Below are 24,857 nucleotides of genomic sequence, written 5' to 3' on the forward strand. Positions count from 1 at the left end.
CACTGCGCCACCAGGGAAACCCCATGGTTTAGTTTTGATACAAGAAAACCAGACGCTTTCGTGAGGACAGCTTCCTCATTTGAAGGCCATGAAAATCACAAATTTTCTGTTTTGTTTTAAATTGAGAGAAAATACTGGGACAGTTTGTTTGAGGAGGGGTATAAGAATCTTGGAAAAGGAATAACTTCCTCAATGATAATTCACATTGTTGGCCACCATATGATGTGTAGCTGGGCTTATAGTACAAATACTGAGTAAAACAATTTGAGATATTTACCCTTTCCTAAATTACGGTTTGCTAAGTAAATATACCACCTAATTATATGTAAGAATTTAGTCCCACGTAAAACAATTATTTTTTAACTGTAAGATTCAATACAGATTAGAGAAAATGTAATAAACACTGTGATTCTAAGTATGCTTTACATACCTCTGACTTGAGCCTCATGCATTTACCACAGTTGAAAAGAGGAGAATGAAGAAAAATAGGCTTAATTGTTTTCTTAGCAAAGTAGGTAGGCATTTTTTATCCACATAACCTTTAAATCCAAATGCCTCATGTGCACTATTATGTTAAGCTATAGATTTTATCTCTTTATTAGTAAAAATATGTAAACTATAACAAGAAGGAAAATTCATGATTCTGGGAAACAGCATAAGATGTTATATAACCAACTGGTTTCCAGCCTTCAAATCAGACATTAGTCAAGGAAATAATAATGACCTTAGCCAATGGGAAAAACATCAAGCCAGATTTCTCCCAGCTGTGTTTCTCCCCCCGCCGTGGCCTTCAGTAACTTCAATGGAAGTTTAGTATGTTTAGGGAGAAAGATGGCCAGAAGAATCAAAATTATTAAACCAAAAAGGTCAATCTTCAAATTAAGTCTTGGACCATGATCAGCTACAAGCAATATGGCTGACCAACCACTCAATGGGGCTGATATCACACATTATCTTGCCAAAGGGGTGAGTAAAGGAAAAACAGTTGCTGGCTTTGAAATGTACAAATCAAGCTATTAGTGTTTCTTTAGCATTCCTTTTAATTTCCAACTCAAGCTTATGGTGACTGCAAGAGATAGGAAAAATCCTCAGAGGAGGCAGGTCCTTGGATTTAATTCCATATAAACAGAGGGCCAAGGAATTTTGACAGAATTGTTGCTCACAAAAAGCTAACTTTGCCTTTGAAGTTCTTGTGTGTTCCATACTTAAAGTCAGACACCTCTATTCATCCAACCACAGTATGCGGCCTTCAATAATATGATATAATGCTTTATTTTTTTTAGATTAAAAAAGGTCTTTCATAAGATCCCTGTTATAAAATCATCGGCTAACATGTTTTCCAGGATTTGCCAAGTACACAATCTGAATTACCTTCGCTTTTCAGGCCTAACTGGCCTGATGTAATTTTTTTTTTTAATGACCACAGATGTGCTAATAATGCTTTAGATCAGTTTCTATTAAAAAGAATGGACCACATGAAGTTCCTCCTAACACATTAAGTGAAAAGCTATCTAACCATTATCTGTAGGATTTAAATAAAACCTGTTAATTTTCTCCCTTATTTCCTTCCCAGTTAGTCATTTAAATCCAAGGAGATAAAATATCAATATTATGGTACTGGTGAAAACATCAAAGAAAAAATACTGGCATAATTTTTCAATACCCCAGATATTACTATAGAGTGATACCACTCCCACTAAAACGTCTGGTGCTCATTAGCACATCAATGGCGCCAAGTCTTAAGGTTAGATACAAACAAATCAAACCTGCTTAGTGGTGTCTACTCCAGAATTCTCCAGCCAGCCTGAACACATCACTCCTTTCTCACATAATTCCTAGTGCCAAACAAACTTTGGGACATGCATACCTGTATTTATGTCTCTTTTTTCCTTCTTAACACCATGACTGGCCTATAGTAATAACTCAGTAAAAGGTTTTTGTAATGAATAAATGATAAAAAGCAAGGCTGTACTATCAGAGGTTATGTAGATTGTACTGGTAAATTTTGAAATAAAATATCTCTGTCTTCCGTAGTGACCACTGAGTTCGAGTTCATGGAGAATGCCATTTCTTCTGCACATTCAAATGTGGTAAGTTAGGAAAACGTATCTTGAGTAGAAAAAGAAGCATCTTCATGAAATATGAGAAATCTAAAAAGCGAGTAGATGTTAACAAACACAAAATGTAATGCACATTACAAAGATATCTCTTTATTGTCCTTGTCTCTGTTCAGAATCTTTCCATTATGACTCAGTGGGATTTAGTTCCTGGATGTTTACTCTTATTTAGCATTTAATAGAAGTCTTTCTCCACTGGTAGATCAGCATGTAAAGGGGATAGGTTCTTAAAAACACTTTGAGGTCGAGAAAGGCTAAGATGCTGAAAGCAGATAGATAGTACCAAATTATACTAAAACTCTTGGCAAGTAAATGTCATGGACACAGGAGTTTGGTGCTGTGATTTTGGTGAGAGTAAACCAAAGATGGTCCAGGATATGACTGGAGTGATCACAGTGGGATATTTGGCCACAAGAAGACAAATAAATATATTGTGCTAAGAATGAATTCTTTAGAGCTCTACAATTCAAATATCATTTGTAAATTCTTTATTGCTATAAAAAATGGATGACTGGAAAAAAATTTTAAGATACTGCACATAGTAGCAGACTGCTGGGATGATGGATGTAACAATCCTGAGCATTTATAAAGTGGACTGACTAATATTATATATGCATATCTCCATGACATGTTATAACACATGATAATTTATGAGGGAGAAAGCATCAAAATAAAATCAATTGTATATAAACACTCCCTGAATTTAAAGTGCTGGCAACTTCTGCCTCAGGGGGTACTCATTTTCCTCCTTTTTAGCCAGTCATTTTTGAAACACCTCAATCATAAATCCAAATTTTGGTCAGAAAAATGTGACTGATGATACCTGAAAAAGGAAAATGCAAGGTGAAAAATATTATTCTTTCTCTGCTGGTATAAGTTGCCAATAAGTTAGTTGCATGTCATTCACGAGCTTATATCATTTGGATTGGTTTAACTTATATCATCCACAAAGACCAACTGCACTGTTATTTCAGTCAATGGTTGGCAATGCTGAAGGTCAGAAGCTACAGATACGTCTGCTAGATAATCTGGGCCAAACTGTGGCAAGGATACATATGCTATTATTTATAAAACACTCATGTAAAGCAACTAATTACATTTTGCTGTTTTTGCTTTCGTATTCCTCCTTTTTGGACTGTGGACTTGTTCCATCCATCAGTAAACTTGTGGCATCTTCCTTGATTGAAGGTGAATCTGGAGCAACTGTTCTTTGGATAAATGCTGGCAAGGTAGGAGAAAAGAGAAAAATAAACCTAGATGAATAGAATCCCTGGGCTGACAAAATTGTGAGTAATCACTGCATTTGATCTAGTTTTCTGTAAACTTTACATGGACTAACAAATCTTCGATGTAGGAATAAAATAGTTTACTATATTTTTAAAAACATATATTCGTGGGATTTAATTTTGTTTGTTTTAGATTTGAAGAGTGAGGGTGGAAGATGTGTGTTTGTTCAGTATATAGTGATATTAAAGCATGCAGAATTTTAGAGGGTGAAATCTTAAGGGCCTCCTTTTCATAGAATCCTCTTTAAACAGAAGCAAACAGACTAGATCTGGAATCTAGGTTTACTGTTTTTCTACTACCTCTTACCTCTCTTCTGAGCTCCAGATGCCTATATCCAAATGTCTATGTCAAATACTCCCACCTGATTTATAATCTCTGATGTCTGCCCATCCCTTGCTCTTCTTCATCTTAGAAAATGATACACTCATCCACCCAGTTTCTCAAACCCTGGTTCCTTCTTTCCTTTGGCCTGCCTGCTCCACCCATCCAATTTAAGAGTAAGTTCTGAGGATTCTACCGCCCATTTCACCTGAGTCCTTCTGCTTCACACCACCTCCATTACCATCAGCCCAGCCCAAGTCACCATTGTCTCTCTTTCTGTTCTCATCTTGCCTCCTTCTCCACACAGCAGAATTATCTTTATAAAAGGTAAATCAGATTATGTCACTCTACTGCATTAACCCTTCCCTCCCCCCCGCCCCACTAGCCTCCCAGTGAAATTAGAATAAAATCCAAACACCTGATGGTGGCTGAAAAGGCTCCACCAGGACCTCAGCTCCCACCACTCTCTCCCTCACTCATTCTCACTCTCCCTCCTTCTCTCCCTCCCTCCCTCCCTCCCTCTCTCACTCCTTCAGTGTTCCATCTCTCTAGAAGACCATACCCCTTTCTTCTCTGGGGCCTTTGCCCTTACTGCTCCCTCTATCAGGAAAACTCTTCCCACCCAATTTTAACTCAGCTGGTTCTTCTTGCCTTTCAGGTTTTGGCTCAGTTGTAACCTTCTGATCACTAATATAAAGTTCTGGTCCTGGTACCTTGATCATTTCACCTTTATAGCACCAGTCACCATTTTGCTTGTTTATTGCTTACTACCTGTTTCTTCCATGAGATGAGGTGACCTCTTCTGTCTTAGTCACTACTGTATTTTCCCAGAGCCAAACGCAGAGCCTCGTGCATAGTCTCTTAGTAAATGTTGTTTGAACACGTGAATATATTTTAAGGGATTTCAAAACGATAGTCAGCTGGGGATTTTCTAGCTGCTTTCTAGAAAGCATTTATAGAGTACACATCTTGTCAAATCGCAATAATCAGAACTCAATTATTTAAAAATATCTGGCACCTAATTGGTCAGTGAAAAGAATATCACCAAAAAATAAAAATAAAAATAAAAAAGCACTATCACATACAATGAACCTATAAGATGGAGAGGTAGAAAGATTGTGCTTTCATGAATAAATAAATCCTATAAAGGACAAGAAATAATTTTTACATTAGCAGTACCCCAACATTTTTATTGCTATAAATCTTTGGCACTTTATTTTGCAAGTTTGAGGACAGACTACACATGAAGCATCCATTCAGTTAGCCAGGGGGATCCTGAAGTACAACACAAAAGTGAAGAGTATTGCTGTTCTCGCTGTGGATAAGTCCCATCTGAGGGACTTAAACCTCCACTAAAGGAACGTCAGAAAACAAATTAAGAATACTAACTTTTCTTTTTATAGCGACATATTCTGAAGTAAGGAAGTGAAAAAAAGTACTTGTTAGTAACTTTCATTGATTTGCTTATCTAAGAATATCAAGTTAAATTAATATGTAAGATTCACTTCCAGCTCCTGAAGTAGTCTTCAGATAACATTTCTCCCCGCCATGAAAAATCAGTCCTTCCTTTTTGGGATTATTTATTTATTTATCTATTTATTTAAATAAACATTATTTACCACAATGTTAGAATTATGGAAAAATTGCAATCTGCATTTATTTTTAAAATTGAGTTTATAGATAACAACTCCACAAACATTTAGCATTTGAATCTCAAAGAACTCGAGATTTCGAGGAGTCATCAGTTTACTCCAGACTTCACTCAAACCCAGTCTGGTCCGGGCCCCAGGAGTGAAGGCCCTGTCCTGAGTTGTGTTCCTTTAGCCTAAAAGGAGCTATACATGGAGACCAGTGGTCGGTCACTACTTATAAAAAGTAAAAATGACAGTTTCAAAAGCTGGCATTATGAGTCTCTCTTACTAAGCCCCCACTGTCTACAGGATGCAGGTAATGGAATCCAAGCCTCCTAAAAAAGTGTCCTGAATCATGGCCATAGCTTCCAGCCAGCCAGGATAAATTTGGTAGTAATCACGGCTCTAAATAATGGATTTCTGTGTTCCTATTTCCAATGGTAATATAAACTTACAATTTATATATTGCTTCCCTTCTTCCTGGCAGGAGGAATCTACCTTTTCTTGAATTGACCTGAACTACACAAAGCTGACATAAATTACTACTTAAAACAAACTTTCATTAATGCTGGATCATTTCGGAGACCACAAATTATGCAGTATTTTCCCATTTCCTTTGTTTTTTCCATGGTCAGTGATTCTACGCTTTCGTTTGGTCACAGTTTTGACAGGGCACCTAAGTCAGCAGAATGAGTGCCTTAGCGTCAACAGCACAGACAAAAGGGCCTCATCCAGTACCAATCCCAACCTGAGTAAGAAGGAGCCTGTTCTGTGGGCTCATAAACTCATGTCTGCCTCAGCACCTCAGTTACTCCCCAGGTCACCATACAGGTCTCAACTGCTCTAAACTCCAACCCCCAGCTTTCATGCTTCATTCAGAGGTTAAGAAAATCCAGTACTTGCTAGTCAGACATAAAAGCTGGGGTTTTCTCAGTAGCCTTTTATTTTTGTAAGATTCCTTTTTAGCCAAAGCGTACATACATACACATATCAAATAGCACCAAAGGGCTACACAGAAAGACAGCAGTCTCTTGCCCCATCCCTCCCAGCCCTACACTCCTTCTCCCCAGACTCAACCACAATCAACCCTTTTAGCTTTATTTTCTGTATTTGCTTCAATTTTTGAAAGAAAAAGCTGATATTGCTATTTTCTGATTTATCATTTTTAGACTTATCCACACCCATCCACTTTCCCTCATCCCATCCTCCCTATACAGTTACATCTGGACTTGTAGTTATGTCAATAGTATTTACATTATTATGACTATGTAAATATGGCTCACACAAACCTAATAGGTCTACTGTGACAATGTTTCTTTTCTTGCTCATTTTTTCCTGGAGTTATTAATTGATTATTTATTAAAATTCATTAATAAATTAATTTTTGTTTTTGTTTTTTATTTCCTCTTTATAACCATCCTCAATTGTTTCTAATAGTTCAGTTATACCTATAATAATCATGTCTATTAGTAGTTTTTCTAAGCACTCAAATGAATCAAATAATCTATCAGTTTTTTGTTTATTTCCTAAAGATTCTCCTGATGGAATCTTTTCTTCCTTCCTTCACTATGAGAGAACTAAAGAATATGAGTGTCCAGATTAAAAGCTCCCCAAGACCCACAGGGAGGCATATCATCACAAAACTCACTGGGGTTAAAGAGACAATACTAAAAGTTGCTGGGCCAGGGGTGAGGGTGGGGCAGTGATGGTGAAAATGATCACGTCAAAGGAATGGGAGTCAAAACAAAAAGACATAACGTTTTTCAACAGCAACACTGGATTTTGGAAGATGATTGTGCAATGACTTCAGAAGAAAAGTGCTTTTTAACCTAGAATTTTATAGCCAGCCAAAGTCTCAGTCAAGTGTGAGTGGAAGAAACCCATTCTCAGAAATACAAAAACTGAAAATATTTACCTCCCTTTCTTGGATGTGCTCCCACAAAAGATGTGCAACAGCTGTTTGTTGGGTGAGCCCTCATCATTTGCCTGGCTTCTGGCCTTTGTTCTGTTTTCTTTGTTCTCTCATCCCAGGACTCTCACTAATCAGGTACTGTCCTTCTTGTATTGATTTTCTGAATATCTTATCTTTTCTCTCCTATTGTCCCATTCTTTCTTTTTCCTTATCTTCTACTTTGTTTGTAGGTTTCTCAACTTTGTTTTCCACCTTTCTAGTTTATATTTTAAGTTTCTGAGACCTCTTATCCTGTGTTCCTTTTTCATAGCATCTTGCTCATATTTTTACTAAATGTACTGTTTTCTCATTTCTCTGAGGGCATTAATGATATTTTTAAGATATCTTCCATTCCCTGTATTATCGAATTACTGTAGGCTCCATTTTTCTCTTTGTTGATCTTGACAGATCTCCTTTTTAATCTTGAAGGTTCAAGAAAAATTACAGGACAGTTTCTATAACTAAGCTGAAATTGTTTGTGCTACAAAAATGGAGAGGTATTCAGGGTGATTCTAATTCGCTTCCAAAAATACTACATCATGAAAAAGATATAGAAAATTCAAGGTTCATCAGAAAAGCAAATAAGAATAAATATTATTTCTAGAAATAAGTTTTATTAAATCACTTAAAATGATTAACAATAGGTACCTATGATTAAACTTTTTAAAGTATCCTTAAAAACATGGAGGTAGGTATGGGAGGAAAATCATAAAACAAACTTGTCAAAAAGAACAGTAGGGCCTCCCTGGTGGCGCAGTGGTTGAGAGTCCGCCTGCCGATGCAGGGGATACGGGTTCGTGCCCCGGTCTGGGAGGATCCCATATGCCGCGGAGCGGCTGGGCCCGTGAGCCATGGCCGCTGGGCCTGCGCATCCGGAGCCTGTGCTCTGCAATGGGAGAGGCCACAAGAGTGAGAGGCCCGCATACCGCAAAAAGAAAAAAAAAAAAAAAAAAAAAAAAGAACAGTAAAACTATGTGTAAATAAATAATTTATCAATAAATTAATAAAGAGGTTTACTTGCTAAGCTAAATTTTCAGTCAGATTGTACAATATAGACTCTAATAAGTATTTTCTTATCCAAATTATGTTCTCAATGATATTTTTTCCTATTCTTATTTAACTTTATTTCTTTTTGAGCCAGTGTATTTATATAGAAACCTATGGCAGCCTATAAGTACTATATCTTAGAGAAATGACCAGGGCTAGTCATGAAATGTTACTGAATGAAAAGCTGAATACAGTTTCTTTTATTGCCTGTCACAATATTAAATAAAATTCTAAAAAATTTCATGTTTTCCCCTTAATGTCTTCTAACCACTTTCTTCTAGGTACCTTTCTAGGGAGACTTATGAAAGTCATAATGGCAAAATTAAATACCAGTAGAACAATGACCTCTGTGCTCATATCATGGTGCTGTTTATTTCCAGGCTCTTAAATGTCTTAATGGATGGGATACGATGTTTGATGGTGCTCTGTCCCCACCCTCCTCCTCTTCCATGCTTACATACATCAAACAGACCTGAGGAAATTTTTCCATTGCTTAATATGAAAAATAAAAATTTTGTCTTATGTGTATATCACATCCTGAGGTACAGTAACCAACCTGAGATATGATCCAAGTTGAAGGGTGACTGCTAGATTAAAACAGCAGAGGGTTTATGAAAATATATGGAATCACTTGGTAAAATGGTTAGGACAGGAAAGGGAAAATGCTTAGCTTTTGAAATAAAATAATTATGATATAATGGAAGCCAAACCATTTGTCAGAAACCAATAACTATTTATTTGATGAATCTATGAATATAAATTCGCAAAAATGAGAGTTATCATTTTTGGATTTGACCTACTTCCTTGTGGCTAATTTTGATATTTTATTTTATAGCAACCTAGTTTTTTTAAATGACAGCATTGTCAAATTGAATGTACAAACTCTATGTCCATGGAAAACTGAAGAGCTAAATGGTTATCTAACTAAAAATCTATTAACATTTGAGTCCCAAATGGATTGGATAAAAGTGGACTTGAAATAAAAAACTCATACACTCATTCATCTAATATTAATTGAGCCTTTACTATGTGCCAAGTTCTATATAGGATGCTGAGGAAACAGTGGTGCATAAAACAGACATCACTCCTAACATCATGGAGTTCACTCTTCGGTGAAGAGAAGAATCAGTAAACAAAATGTCACTTAAATAGCAAATAATTCCATAATTAGTATGAGAAAGGTTTTAAAGGAAAATTGTAATGTTTTGTGGGCACGCATAACAGAAACCATACTTAAAACCGTGAGTTCTGAAGGCTTCTTTAAGGACATTACATCCAAGGTGAAGCATAAGTGGTTGGAGATGGTATCCTGGGTCAACAGACTCACACTTTGATGTGTGTGACATTTTATCAACATTTACACTGTATTATTCACAGAATGAAACGGACGATAGTAGTTTTCATATCCTTATTCTTTGCACAAAATTAGATATTTTTGAATAGTTCTATGCAAAGATTTTCTACTTTTTGATGACTTGAATTTTATTACAATACCATCTAACTTCCTAACCCACTCATCCATAGTTACTAGCAATCTCCAGGCCAAAAAAAAGTTGCTTAATTAAGATTATTACCTTGGGTAATTCATTTTCAGTTTTTATGAGAAGTGTAAGGTCTAAAAAGAAGCGATTCCATATATTTTTAGTAAGTTGGGTAATATTATAAATGTACTTGGGTATTATTTGTATGACTGATAATGAAAATTTTTTCAAACTTACAACATGAATACTACTATCATTTACTGGCCTTATGCTTTAATCTTTCCATGAGTTGCATTTTCTTAAATCCAACTTAAAAACTGGTACAGGACATCATTACTTACAGTGCAAGTGTGAAAATTGTGGACTAGACAGGAAGCAACTGTGATCCTGCCAAGAGGATGACTGATCTAACCCATGAGCATGGGAACTTTCAGCAAAGTTTCTGTCATCCTAAAAAAGAGATCACAGCATTTCAGTTCAAATCATTGAAAAATGTAAGGCTTATGATTCACTTAAATGTACTGAAAATAAAATTGAACCTCAAGATACCAGCTATGTTACACCACAATTTAATATAATTATAATCCTTGTAAAAAATAAAATATGTGGATGTTAAAGAAAATATGAAAAAACAAGAGAGAGAGAAGGAAATCATCTGTAGCCATAACAGCATAACATATTTCTTTCCAGTCTTCTTTTTCCTGTGGATAAGATTTGTAAATATTGTTGTAAAACTCTGTGCTATTTATTTACATTTAATAATATAAACATTTTAAAAGTCATTAACCTTTAGCTTTATGTTACTCATATACTGTCTAGTGAATATACCATGCTTTACTCAGGTATTACTCTTCTGGGCATTTAGGTAGTTTCCAATGTTTTACTCCTATAAATAACACTATGAGAAATACCTTTAAATATATTAACCTTTCCCATATTTAGGTCTGTTCCTTATAACAAATTCTTGGGTGGAAATACGGGGTCAATAAAAACAATTTTATGTTTTTAAATACATTTACCTAGACTGCTTTCCATAATGATTATACAAATACTCATTCAACAAATATTTAATACATAAACCAGAATGAATACAGAAAAGGTCCCTCTCCTCATGGACTGTATGAATGTGTCCTTTTCCCAAAATCTTAGCTGAAAAAGGGAATTAGGGAATTATATCTTTGAATAATTTTACTAATTAAATAGGTTAAAAAACAGGTGCTTTAAGATACATTTACTTGATAAAAATTGCAATTTTTTTCTCTTAAATGTTTTCTAATTATTTACTTCATTTTTTTTCTTGCACTCATTCATTCATTCAACAATCGTTATTTGGCACCTACTATATGCTGGTCAAAGAGCAAATAAAACATTGGCGTATATGATCATGAAATCTTCAGGATTGCAGGAGAGAAAGGCATTAAACAAACTATACAAAACACAATATAGTTAAAAACTATGATAAGAGCTATAAGAAGAAGAATGGGAAATAATAGGCAGAACTACATTTAGATTTGGGGTCCAGAGAAGTTTCCTCTTGTAGGTGATATTTAAGGCAATAATTTGAATGCTTAGTATGAATCAATGGATTAGCCAGGTGAAAACTCATAGGTGGAGGATGGAAAAGTGGGAGGTAAGGGGGAGCAGAAGGGTGGTCAGGGAGTGGTGCTCTAGGCTCCTGTGAAGGTGCTAAGAAGGTAAGAAAGAGTTTGGTGTGTTTGAAGAACTGAAGGAAACCATGGCTTAGGCACACTGAGCCTGGGGAAGTGGTTACAATGAGATCCAGAGGTGGGATTTGGATGTGGTTTTTTTTTTTTTACTTAAGTACAATCAGAAGGCAATCAAGGGTTTTGAGGAGAGGAATGACATGCTTTGGTTTGTATTTCTCAAAGATTACTCTGGCCTCTTTGTGGAAAACAGACTGAAACAGCACAAATGTAGAAGTGGGAATACCAGTTAAAAGACTGTGATTGAGGATGACTGCGGGGTCAAGGGAGAGGAAGGGATCAAGAATGGTGCCAAAGGCTCTAGATGAAACAACTGCTGGTTAGGTGGCCTAAACAGATTCTTCAAAACAGTAAGGCCTCATGTAGCATGACTATCTGATGAATTAGTTGTTGTTCTCTGCACTAAGTACCAAGTTTATATTTTATTTCTTTGTCACATATATATGTATGCAAACGCAAAAGAAAGACCAAAAAAGAACAAGTGTGTGTGTGTATACGTGCACACACACACGCAAACTCACACACATGTCTGTAAAAGACACATTTATTCTGAGCTAAAAGCATGGACATAATCCTAAAATGATTTAAGATCATCAGTTTTCATGTACCAAAAGGGAGTTTAGGTTCATTTAGGATGAAGGCCCTGTGGTTTTTAACCAAGTGATTTATAGTTTTCACTAATTATGAGAATTTCATAAGAAACTGGAAGTCATTCATTATAGGATTCCTGGAAAGGAAAGGATATGCAGTTGACACTTGAACAACGCAGGGTTAGGAGCACCGACCCTCTGGGCAGTCAAAAATCCACGTACAGCTTATAGTTGGCCTTCTGTATCCATGGTTCTGCAACTATGGAGTCAACCAACTGTGGATTGTGTAGTACTGTAGTATTTACTATTGAAAAAAAAATCTGCATGTAGGTGGACGTATGCAGTTCAAACCTGTGTTGTTCAAAGGTCGACTGTATTAAACTTCCTCATTTTCTGTATATGAAAAAAAAGAAATGTGAGTGGTTGAATAAGTCAATAATTTTAAGGGAAAGGGATAACAGTCCTAAATTGTATGTACATATTAACACAGTGCCAAAAATATATGAAGCAAAACTGATAGAACTATAAGGAAAAAATAGATAAAACCATAATTATAGTTGGATATTTCAACATTCCTCTCTCAGTAACTGATAAAACAGTAGGCAGAAAACCAGTAAACATAAAGAAGACTTGAACAACACTACTGGCCAGCTAGACCTAATTGACATTTATAGAATACTCTACCCCAAAACAGCTGATTACAAGTATTTTTCAAGCACACATCCAACATTCTCCAAAACAGACTACATGCTGGGTGATAAAACAAATCTCAATAAGTTTAAGATGACTGAAATTATACAAAGGATGCCATCTAACCACATGGGGTGAAAGAAGAAATCAACAACAAAAGGATATCTGAAAAATTCCCCCAAATTTAGAAATTAAAGAACATACTTCTAAATAACTCATGGATGGGTCCAGGTAGAGATCAAAATAAAAATGAGAAAATATTTTAACTATATGAAAATAAAAGCATAATTTATCAAAATTTGTGAGAATCAGTTAAAACAGTTTGGAGGGAAATATATAACATTAAACATGTATATTATAAAACAAGAAACATCTCAAATTGATAATCCAAGTTTCCACCTTAAGAAACTAGAAAACCAAGAGCAAATTAAACCTACATTAAGTAAAAGGAAATAATAAAGAGCAAAGATCAATTAAATAGAAAGAAGAAAAGTAGTGAAAAGATGAAATCCATACTGTTATACTTTTTAAGATCAATAAAATTTAAAAACCTCTACTGAGATTAATTAAGAAAAAAAGAGGGCTTCCCTGGTGGCGCAGTGGTTGAGAGTCCGCCTGCCGATGCAGGGGACACGGGTTCGTGCCCCGGTCTGGGAAGATCCCACATACCGCGGAGCGGCTGGGCCCGTGAACCATGGCCGTTGAGCCTGCACGTCCGGAGCCTGTGCTCCGCAACGGGAGAGGCCACAACAGTGAGAGGCCCATGTAATGCAAAAAAAAAAAAAAAAAGAAAAAAAAAAAAGAAAAAAAGAGGGAAGATATAAATTGCCAATATTAAGAATGAAAGAGGAATATTACTAGAATGTCTATAGACATTAAGAAGGTAATTAGGAAATATTTTGAACAACTCTGACAATGTATTAGACAACTTAGATAAAATGGGTACAAATAAACAGCCTTAAAATGTGTCATCCAGTATAGTTCTAGGCATCTATATTAGGTTAATAAATTAAAAATACGGACAAAGATTTTTATACCAAGATGTTCATCAAGTGACTACTTATAATAGAAAAAAGCTGAAATTAACCTTAAATTTCCAACAATAGGAGATCAGGAAAGTAAAGTATGGTAGAACCATAATGATAATAATGATGATGATACAGAAAATTCCCACATATATACAATGTTACATGAAAAAAGGAGGAAATAAAATTATCAACAAATGGTGATTTCAATATAAAAAGATATTTATAAGTGAGAGCTGGGAAACATACACCCTTAAATTACACAAATAGGTTTTAAAAAATATTGGTTGGATTATTTACTTTCTGGTTAATTTTTTCTGTATTTCCTAAATATGCCGTATTTTTAACTGTCATATGCCAAGAAGCTGGTTTATGCTTTGATGCCAGTTGATTTTGTTTTAGAAATTTAAAACCATACCTTGGGAAGAGCGAATAGGATTTGACTATCCTGCGTACTTCATCCTTCCTCTGGGAGGCACATTTTGAGGCTGTCATTGCGCCATCTGCTTCATTCAGCAAGACGCCCAGACTTACCCTCCACTCCTGTCCTTTCTCACTGTCTTTCTCAGCTCAGGTGTCAATAGGCAAAATGTGAGTGTTTGCTTTTCCTTATTTTTTCTTTCTCTTACTGGCCTATAATCAACTAAGCATCTCTTAGTGGGAAACCATATATTACGCTTTTCTCTTTCACATTTTATATAGGAACCACGATTAAGTGGAGATTTCTAGCATTGATTGAAAGCATAATTCTCCTTTCTATCTGTGTATCTTCCAGCTCCACCTAGGCCTTTAGTATGGCACATCTGAACTATAATAGCCAGATCCACGGCTCTGCCTCTAGTTGGCCCACGTCAACTCATTCTAAAGTAGCTATTGGAATACAACTGGGACGCAATGAACAGTTGACCCTTGAACAACACAGTTTGAACTGTGTGTGTCTACTTAAACACAGATTTTTTTTCCAATAGTAAATACTATAGTTCTACATGATCTGCTATTGGTTGAACCCAAGGATGTGGAAATGTGGATGTGGAACTGTGGATGCGAAGGGGTCACTACAAGTCGGATTTTCCACTGCACGGAGGGTCGGTGCCCCTAACTCCCGAGCTGTTCAACGGTCAGCTGTATGTCTTTAAGTTCCCAAATTTTCTAAGTCTTCAAAAGACTGTCAGAATTCCCAATGCTACCTTGAAAGATAACTAATGAAATGAACCCTGAAAGAACATACTAAAAGAAAAATATTTCATGATCCATTTGAACAATCAACATATCAGAATATGAAAACAATATCTTCATATTCTTCAATTATACATTGATATTTAACTTGTGGAATTTCTATCTAAGTAAAGTTTACAGGGTGACCATAAGATGACTGTTTCTTTCTAATTCCTACCTGTTTTTCAATTAAATACTTAAATATTATAAAGGAAGTACTGGTTAAAAAGGAAGAATCTTTGCAATTTTAATAATCCTAGCTTTTGCTTTTTGCCAACTCTTATATCCTTAGCACAGGGACCTATTTTTATTTCTGTCTTAAGTCTCAACAAGCTATTTAGCCAGAATTCCCTGCAAAAATTCCACTGGGAATTTTTAAGTTCCACTGGGAACTTGCATTTTCTAATATTTTCCCTGGGTTTCTTCCACTTCTCTTTCATAACCCACATTGTAATTGGTTTCTTAAAAGTTGTTCCAACCCAACTAAATCTTTTTGCTAAACTGATCTCTAATGATTAATATTTAATGATGCCCACCAAGTATTTTTCTCTCAGAAATACTGTAAGTTCAAAGTTTATAAGACAAATGATGCATTTAATTTTTTAAAAATTTTAATTTATCCAACTCTTCCCCCAGAGAAAAGGAAAAAGCACTTATGTGTTTCTGAATCTGTGGCAGAAATGTTTTCCTGAATTTGTCTCTAGCTTAACAATGCACTGTTCCCCACTCTTGATTCCCATTTCTCCATCAGTGCTCGAAATAGCTTAACCTCTTCCTCAGTAAACTTTATTCCTATTTGAAACTTCAACCTGGACAGACAGTTTACTTAAAGTCTGCCCTCCATAACTCAACCTGCATGGCTGCTATTATATAGCATTTTACCTCCATGAGGGTGGGGCTCTGATCACCTCTTTCTACCTACACATCCCAATATTCCACAATTTAGCACAGTGCCATTTGCATTAAGAAACTCAATAATGATCATATATAATTATTCTTGACCAAAGTACAGAAATGAAAGTTTGCTATGTGGAAGTTGGGAAGAAGGAGACTGTCACTCTCACACTCTCAGTTTCTTCATATAAGGAAATGAGGGCGCTGAACCAGATCACCTCCTAAGATTTCTCAGCACTAATGTTTTCTAATTCTAATCTACCTGAGCAGAACCACTGAACAACCAGTACATCTAACTATGCAAACTATCTTTTCCAAATTTATACCATAATACTATAAACATGAAGCCACGCTCATGAACAGACTCATGAACATACCGTGTTAGATCAGGCAATTTGATAAATTTACCTTTATGCAATTGATTATTTTATGGTATAAAATTTAATATTACTAGTGTCTCACTAATGAAAAAGATCATACTCAGTTTTTGTTTTGTTTTGTTTTTTTACTCATTTTGGACTTGGCTCTACATGACTTTAATCCATTTTCAGAAACTGAATATATTCGTAGTGGGTAGAAATTTGCCATAAACAAGGATACTCAAAAAGATGTCACCGACTTAAGAAACAAAAGCAGAGATGCAAAGATATTTTATAATGATGGTGCCTCACTGGAATCAGTGCTTCCTGTCTTAAAGTGACTATTTCAAAGGAAACAGTGATTGTTTGGATGAATACATTATAACATGTTTATTTAAAAACTAATAAGACATTTAATTGGTATTCCTTATGTATCTAGTATTCATATCTAGAATTTTGAATTCGACATAATTAACAATGATACCTTTATAGTTAAACTCCTTCATAATCTTTCCGTTCTTAATGTTCTTGTTGAGTAAATTATTGGGAAAGGTGAAGAAAGCATGTGGCTTGTTAGGGGAACTGGATTTGGTAGAGTTAAAATAATGTGCTCATCTAAGTACCCATGTTGATTCCTAAATAAGCACTTTTGATCTATTGCTATTTTGAGGTTTTATACCAAAGAAAAATACCAACTCATTTGGCAACCTTTTGTTTAACTTTTAAAGAGCAAGATGTAATCAACTAGTTAAATATTATGGCTGGATCACTTCAAAAGCATAAAAATTGCTTCCGAGTTCAGCATGATTTGATTGCCTATGAGGTTTCAGATGTGTCATCTAAGCATTACTGGAAAAATAGCAATTAAATTTTTGTTAGAATTCCATAAAAGACTAAAGTTAGAAAAAAGAATGTTTAATCACCAATTTAGGATGAATTGTGTATTCTGGAGCCGAAGATAAGGCAGACAGTGTCTACCCTCAAAAATCATACAATCCAGTAGAATACCATTACCCAGATTTCAGTATTTACCTATAGTTATCTTACTATTTCTTTTATGTTAACTTAAAGATTAGCCTTGGACCCTAAATCTTTATATAGGAGAGGCTTAAAGGATGGCAAAATTGCTTGGGTTTGGGGGAAGCATGGAGTTATATTTATGTAGGAGATTACATGGGATTTCTTAAAGCATTGAGAGAGGTGGTTATAAATGAGATAACTGTGGTATTGTGGGGTTAAAGCTCCCTCAAATTCCCCCATGATTGCTACTACTGTTCCCAAGTAATATTTGTAAAAGTATCTGAATAATACACTGGTGATATATTTTAGTAGTCATTAAATAAAAATCACCTACAGTCTTGAATTGCACGAGGAGTTATGCATTGAGTGCTTCAGAAGCTACAACTGTAGAAGATTTAAGATATGTACAGAAATAGCTGACCTTAGAAAGAAAGTGCTAACAGCCATTAACTGCTATGAGCAAAGCATAAACAAACCATGGAGAGATTCAAGGAGGGAGAGAAATAGCTTCCAGGAGCAAAGCACATTCTTATAGCATACACATGCTTACATTGAACAAATATGACAAAGGGCTTCGGCAAATTCTGCCTTCATAACCTGTGCTGAAAGCCATTATCAACGCTTCCTCACCTACCTCATCTTATCCTGCAAAACACTGCTTCTTTAAAAAGAAATTGCATACAAACTCTTCTACTGGAAATTGAAAATCATGATTTTCTTTTCAGGAGGAGGAAGGATGAGAACAAAATATGCCTTTTGTGATTTTACTAAAAATCCACTGCTAATTAAAACCATATATTTAGCATGGGTAGAGAGCAAAAAGGGCAGGTAGCAAATGGAAATATCTTGGACAAAACCATGCTCTTTCGTGAATTCAGATTAGCAATGCTCTGTTATTGGCTGACTTTTGAACATTCTGTTCTATTTGAAACAGCTGGGACAGCAAGGAAGTCTGTATGTCCTACAGAAACCCAGTTAGGCCTCATGAATGAGAAGCTGTGAAATGTTTCTGTTGTCTACACAGAGACAGTTTGGGTCAGATTCAGCTTTGAATTGAATTCTAATTTTAAACTTTTAGATCAGGCTTTGACCAGTTAACTTGGTAAGCTTAGTACAATATTACATTATGCTCTCAGCAGTTGTGGACATTGGTCCTGCTAAAGCTCTCAATAGGTTTCTAGAAATCTGATCATTTGGTCCTGGTGACTGCCATGGGAGTAAACAGCAGGAGATGGTTCTCTTTCTGGATTCAAAGAGAACCTGACTTGTACACTTTCTGCTACACTTCCCTTCCACCAGCAGTGCGGCCATATTGGATGTCTCACTGCCTTCTGACATCAGCAACGACATGAGAGCAGCCAGCTGCCAATATAGTTCTGCTAGTCCAACAGTTATTTGTCTGCCAACAGTAATACAGTCAGGGGTCTACAACTGTAATGCTAATAGTGAACCTTTTCCCTGTACCTTGTCATCACAAGCCTCTTTTCAAGACTTGAGAGCATCTTTCTTCTCTGAACTCCCACTGCAGTTTTTCTGGGTCACCCTTACAGCAGGTACCCCTTTCTCCTTTGTATTACAGTTGTCTGTGTGAAGACTCTGAGATCCTCAGGACTGATAATGGCCCTTCTTACTGTGCCATCATCCTCTCCGGCTTCCAGAACAGCACTTTATACACAATGTAAACTCAGTAAAGGTTTGCTGAAAGTTGTATTTAACAACAACAAGAACAAACTTGAACATCTCACAATTAGAACAGAAGCTCTAAAAGGCAGGGATCTTTGTTTTGTTCACGGATGTGAGTCCCAGGGGCCTAGAAAGTTCCTGGCACATAGCTGAAACTCAATAAATATTTGTTGAATGAATGGATGGTATTATGACTTTATAAAGAGCTCAGGTAGTATGTTTTGGTTAATAAAGAAAAGAGAATATTTTACATAATGTGTAAAGGAAGTAAGAGTAGATTGGTAATTTCTCCTTTCTCTAGACCAGGAATTGGCAAACTTTTCCCGTAGAGGGCTTGATAATAAATATATTAGGTATTCTGTTGCAACTATTCAACTCTGCCACTGAGTATGAAAGCAGTCACAGACAACATGTGACTAATAAATGTGGCTGTATTCCAATAAAACTTTACTTACAAAAGCAGTCAGCAGGCAAGATTTGGCCCATGGGTGGTAGTTTGCCAAACTGTGCTCTAAAACAGCTGTGCAAGAATTATCTATAAGGATTAAGATGATTAGATTACTATTCCCTACTTGAAGACCATGCCTTCTGTATGTTTATACATCCTGCCACTCCCACCTCCAACAGGTAGTGCAGTGCTTTTGCAATATAGTATCTGTATAGTCTATGTCTGTTGCATTAAACTGAATCCTACACTAAATGATTTCCTGGAACCACAGTTTATAGTAGAACCAATGAACTCAAGAGCCTTTTCTTTGAACTCTGGCCTAGCAAAATATGACAGAAGTTAAGATCTGCTGAAATAACGTCTTATGAAACTGATGTAGTAAATGGGACGCCTTATCCCTTGATAGAAAGAGTCTCAATGCCTCTTATGATTTTCTTCAAGATGTCAATAGTCAATCAGAGGTAGCTTTTCTGATTATGCCTCCCCTCTCATTCTTGATAAATAACTTATTTTCATAAAAAACATATAAGCAAATGATCATTGGTATCTACAATTCACAAAAATGCATTCTCACATTTTTCTCAACAATGACTACATAAGATGTGATATTCTCATGAGTTTTGCATTAGATCACTACATTATTTTAGGCCAGATATCTGCTACACATGATAGTAACCTACATATTCATCAGTAAAATAGATTAACATTTAAAAATGTTTAGTATTAATGTGGGACAATGTCATCACAAAATGTGTTTTGTGACTCTTCCTTATATTTGCACTGCCTATTTGCAAAATTTTCAACCTTATTTCTCATTTTGATAAGTGTTGGCCTCACAAACCAGGCTTGATTTCCTCTTCAGCTGCAAATGTAATTTTACAGAGAACTCCAATGAGATTACTTGCTGAACATGTTAAACATTCATAGCTTTGCCATATGCTGTTGTGTAAATTGCATTGATTTATAGCAATTTGGGTGCCACTAGACAGCACCGACTTACCTAATACCGGATCTAACTGTATTTGGAAATAATGTTTTAAATGCTTCATTTGCATCCAGACCTCTATTGAATTAAGAGGCATATAATGTGTTTATGTACTTTCGGAGACAACTGACTTTTATTTATTAAAGATATAGTCCCTACATTTGGTGACTTCTAAAAAAATTAAGGAATATCAGGTACAAATTTATACTATAATAGCCTGGTGCTCAAGAATATAGATTCTTGAAGCTAGGCAGATTTAGGTTTGAACCCTGATCCAACCACTTAACTGCCCTATAACTTTGTTTTCTTCAATGGTAAAAAAGGAAAAATAATGGTGCCAACTGACAGGGTTGCTGTGAGGATTAAATGAGGTAATGCACATAAAGCATGAGACACATACAAAAAGAGCAATTTTATGTAGTTTGTTCTAATATATGCTCAATAATGAGTCATTATTATTATTAGCTCTTGTTACCTAAGCCTTTCACTTCTGTTTAAAGTTAGTGGCACTCCTCTCAGTGGTGGAGAAACGCTTGAGTATATGGGACCTGATGAGAATGTTGGAAGACAATTTAAAATTCACCATATGAGACAACAAGGTCACTACTATAGTAAATAATACCAATATAAAAAGCAAAGGTAAAAAAGCACAAAGCCACAGGGCATCCTCTTTACAATAAGGGTATAAATAACATGGCATAATTGTGTTAAATTTTTGTTTGAGATGGAGAAGTGCTCATTTTAAGCATGCTAGGGAGGCCTTATGTAAATGAATACTGTCTTTATATCCACTGAGCATTCTATCCAATTATATTCAGAGGAGGCAAGAAGCATCTTAAAAATAATTATATTTGGCTGAAATAAGTGAATATATACAGTGTAATGAATATTCACATATATTGAAGTTTGTAAGAATATAAAAAAGCCAAAAGAACCTTTAGTTTTTTTCATTTTCTAAATCAACTTGGAGTGTACATTAGAATATAGATGGATTCTCTCTAGGTCAGTGTTCTCGATGGGGGGCAATTTTGCCCTCTAGGGCAGGTGTCCCTGTGGACTGGTACCCGTCCATGGCCTGTTAGGAACCGGGCTGCACAGCAGGAGGTGAGCAGCTGGCAAGCAAGTGAAGCTGCATCTGCTGCTCCCCATCGCTCCCCATCGCTCTCCATCGCTCCCCATCACTCGCATTACCGCCTGAACCATCCCTCACTCCCCCCCCCACCCCCTGACCTGTCCGTGGAAAAATTGTCTTCCACGAAACTGGTCCCTGGTGCCAAAAAGTTTGGGGACCACTGCTCTAGGGGATGTTTGGCAATATCTAGAGACACATTTAGATGCTACAACTTGGGATGGGGAATGCTACCGGTATCTAGTAAGTAGATTCTTAGGGATGCTGCTAAACATCCTACAATGCATGGGACAGCCTCTACAACAAAGAATTACCTGGCACAAATGTCACTCATGCCGGGGTTAAGAAGTCCTGCTCTAGGCTAATAACTGTTCAGGGTCAAATGAGTTTAAAGTCACCCATACCCCACATGGATCTTGGACAGACTCTAGGGAATGGTAGGCTTTTTGTCAATATGGTCAGATCTTCCCAGTCTCCTATGTTGGTTCCACACTAGTGAACCATAGGCTGAAGTAGTAATATGGAGCTCATATTCTTACGAAAGGAATGACTATAAATGCCAACGCTATGAAATACTATATGTTACTTCACCTACTGGGGACTTTAGCACCGAGAGTAGTTGAACTTACATATTGAGGGGGGCCGCCATCCACACTAAGCCTCTGACCAATCAAGAGACCAGAGGTTTCCTGGCTCAGGATTTCTTAAGCAGCATCATCAATTCCCATAGACAAACAACATATTAAGCAACAATGGCATAACCTTAAAGATGAGGTCTCAGGTAAAAAGGTATAAACACAGTCTTTGAAGTTTTATTCTCTACTTCTACAGAATTGAAAATCTATCTCCTACATCAAGAAATTGCTTTTATAAGTAGTACCCTTACACAAAACCTGCAGCAGCTACTTAGAAAGCTGTAGCCATAAACATGAATAATGCCCAAAGACTGAAAGTGTATACAAAGGGCATTACTTTGAAGCTTTGGATTCTGTACTTGGTGTCATCCAGGCGCTGCTGAAGAGACTCTCTGTGAACTCTGTACTTAGAATATCTCCCGTCAATTCTGTCAGATAAACTGCGCGAACCCTGCAAAAACAAGAAAGGGTCTAAACTGGTAGATGAAAGAAAAACCGGTGCTTGAAATTAAAATAAGAAAGTTTTGATATGTAGATGATTAATCATTATAGCCGTTTAGAGAGATATATAGAGGACTCATAGGTTCCCAAGGATAAAGAAGAATATGATCACTTTGGATGCTATCATAAAAATAAAAACAGGGTCCCACATTGGTTATTTGTATTTCTTTTCACTGCTAGTCCCCATGCCAATCTGAAATGACTTCCTTCCTTTAGCTGAAGGCAGGGAAAAAGGTTTAATTAACAGTGAGTTGTCCAAAGATGGAACTTAATGATACCATGCCACTTTTGGATGTTATATACTATCCCTTGGAATAGTACCTGGCATCAAAATATTCTCTTTGTTCAACATTCTGAATTTTAACTATTACATCATGTAGATTTTTAAACCTAAGGATAGCTCATCTGCCCTCAAAAGCATAAAAAAATTCAGGTAATAAATTAAGACAGAAAAAATTTCCAGGGCCTGCCTTCCTTCCTTTCTATTTTTCCTTCATTCTGGGGAGAGAGGATAGACCACAGCAAATAAGTCACCACAGCCAGTTATTTAGACATTTCTATTATGAATTCGGGAGAAATTAGAATAGAATTAGGACAACTGATTTTCATATGTAAGAAAAATCATCTATGGGATTTAGTTCCCCAAATAGCCCCAAAGAACTTTCTGAATGTTCAAACTAGAAGGGGTATTAGAATTCCAAAGTTCTCATTTTTATTAAAAAAAAAAAGTTACAGCCCAGGTAAGTTAAGAATGACCTGTCCAAGGCTAGGCAATTTGTGGCAGACTGGGCTTGGAACCCAATGCTATTCCCTCTCCTCCATATCAAATATGTAATGTTTAAATGTAGGATTGTGCAGTTTAATCGCTTCTTTCAAAATAAGGGGGAAATAAATGAGAGAGAGAGACTATGACACCTTTAAATAAGAATAAAGTCAAAACCATCTAAATAAGTTGAGGTTTGTATTCATACTTAAGAGTCATAGACAACAGTATTGCCAAAAAAATATGTGAAATGAATTTTCACATATATGCTAGTGATGCCGGTGGGAGCAGGAACAGAGATAATATTGTTCAAGTCTCTCATATTTTATGGATGAGGAGATATTCCCTGAGATATTAAGTGATTTTGTCTGGTGCATGAGCATAGACCAGAACTTAGGTCTTTGAACTCCTGTTAACAGCGTACTGAATTTTAGAAAGTTTTAGGGGTTTTGAAAAACATAATCTATGTCTAATAACCTAAAGGCTTCATGTATTTTTATTTAAGGCTATGTGTAGTTGTTTTCATTAAATTGATTACATGACCTCTTTTTAATCATACAGATGACTTTAGAGTACATATAGAATGGGTTTCAAGCTACAGGCAGTAGGGCAAAGCAGATGGGCTTTGCTGTAAACACAGAGAAGTAGATCATAGATTTCTCTAATTTACATACCCCAAACCTCAGTTTCCTGAGCTGTAAAATGGGGGAAAATAATGCCAATCTATAGGGTGTCTCTGAGGATTTGAAGAAATGTAATGTAAAGTACTTAGCTACTGCCTGCCACATAGCAGTGTATAATACTTGCTAATGAACTCCTTTCCCTTTTAAAGGTAAAGGTTTTAATTTTAATGACTAATACTGGAAAGTACAATTCTGAATTTTGAAAAACACTGTCCCTAAAAATTTCACTATATAGGCACCTTCCCATGTGAGTGTGTGCACATATAAGCTAGATTTGTAGATAATCACTAGCCTATAAGATGAAAAACAATAAAAAAATTTTGGCAATAGTCGAGAACACAACTTTTAAATTACCCTTATGAATATTCTGTTTAATGTAGACCACTGGGGGGAAAATGAGCTGTCACTGGAGGTTAAACTTTATTTTTTTTATGCTGGTATAAGACAGGCATTAGTTTTTCAATGGCAAATGCCACTTGTTTCTAATACCTTCTGGTGCCGGCCCTTCATTCACTTAGATAACTTCTATTAGCTAAAGAAGAAAAAAGTGGAAAGGACATGGGTGTAACATATTGTCTGCTTTCCACATCGGGTCATATAAGGGTGAAAAGAAATTACATCTTATTGAACACTGGTTTCATAATTCTTTGATGGAGATTTAGACTGCAAATATGCAAT

General features: G+C 36.0%; 1 protein-coding gene across 3 annotated transcripts in view; it reads right to left on the reverse strand.

The window, feature by feature from the left end:
* Positions 1-1,245: 1,245 nt before the first annotated feature.
* The window catches only part of CEP128 (centrosomal protein 128), a 423,783-nt gene continuing 400,171 nt past the window's right edge, over positions 1,246-24,857 (reverse strand). For all 3 annotated transcript variants that reach the window (XM_081227258.1, XM_081227257.1, XM_081227259.1), the window contains 3 exons: positions 22,570-22,683; positions 10,177-10,285; positions 1,246-3,338 (listed from right to left, as the gene is read on the reverse strand). In XM_081227258.1, the coding sequence (XP_081083384.1) occupies positions 3,211-3,338; positions 10,177-10,285; positions 22,570-22,683 (351 nt within the window). In that variant the 3' untranslated portion in view covers positions 1,246-3,210. The remainder of the gene's footprint in view (positions 3,339-10,176; positions 10,286-22,569; positions 22,684-24,857) is intronic.

Source organism: Mesoplodon bidens (assembly GCF_964165515.1).
Source record: "Mesoplodon bidens genome assembly, chromosome: 3".
Taxonomy (NCBI): Eukaryota; Metazoa; Chordata; class Mammalia; order Artiodactyla; family Ziphiidae; genus Mesoplodon; species Mesoplodon bidens.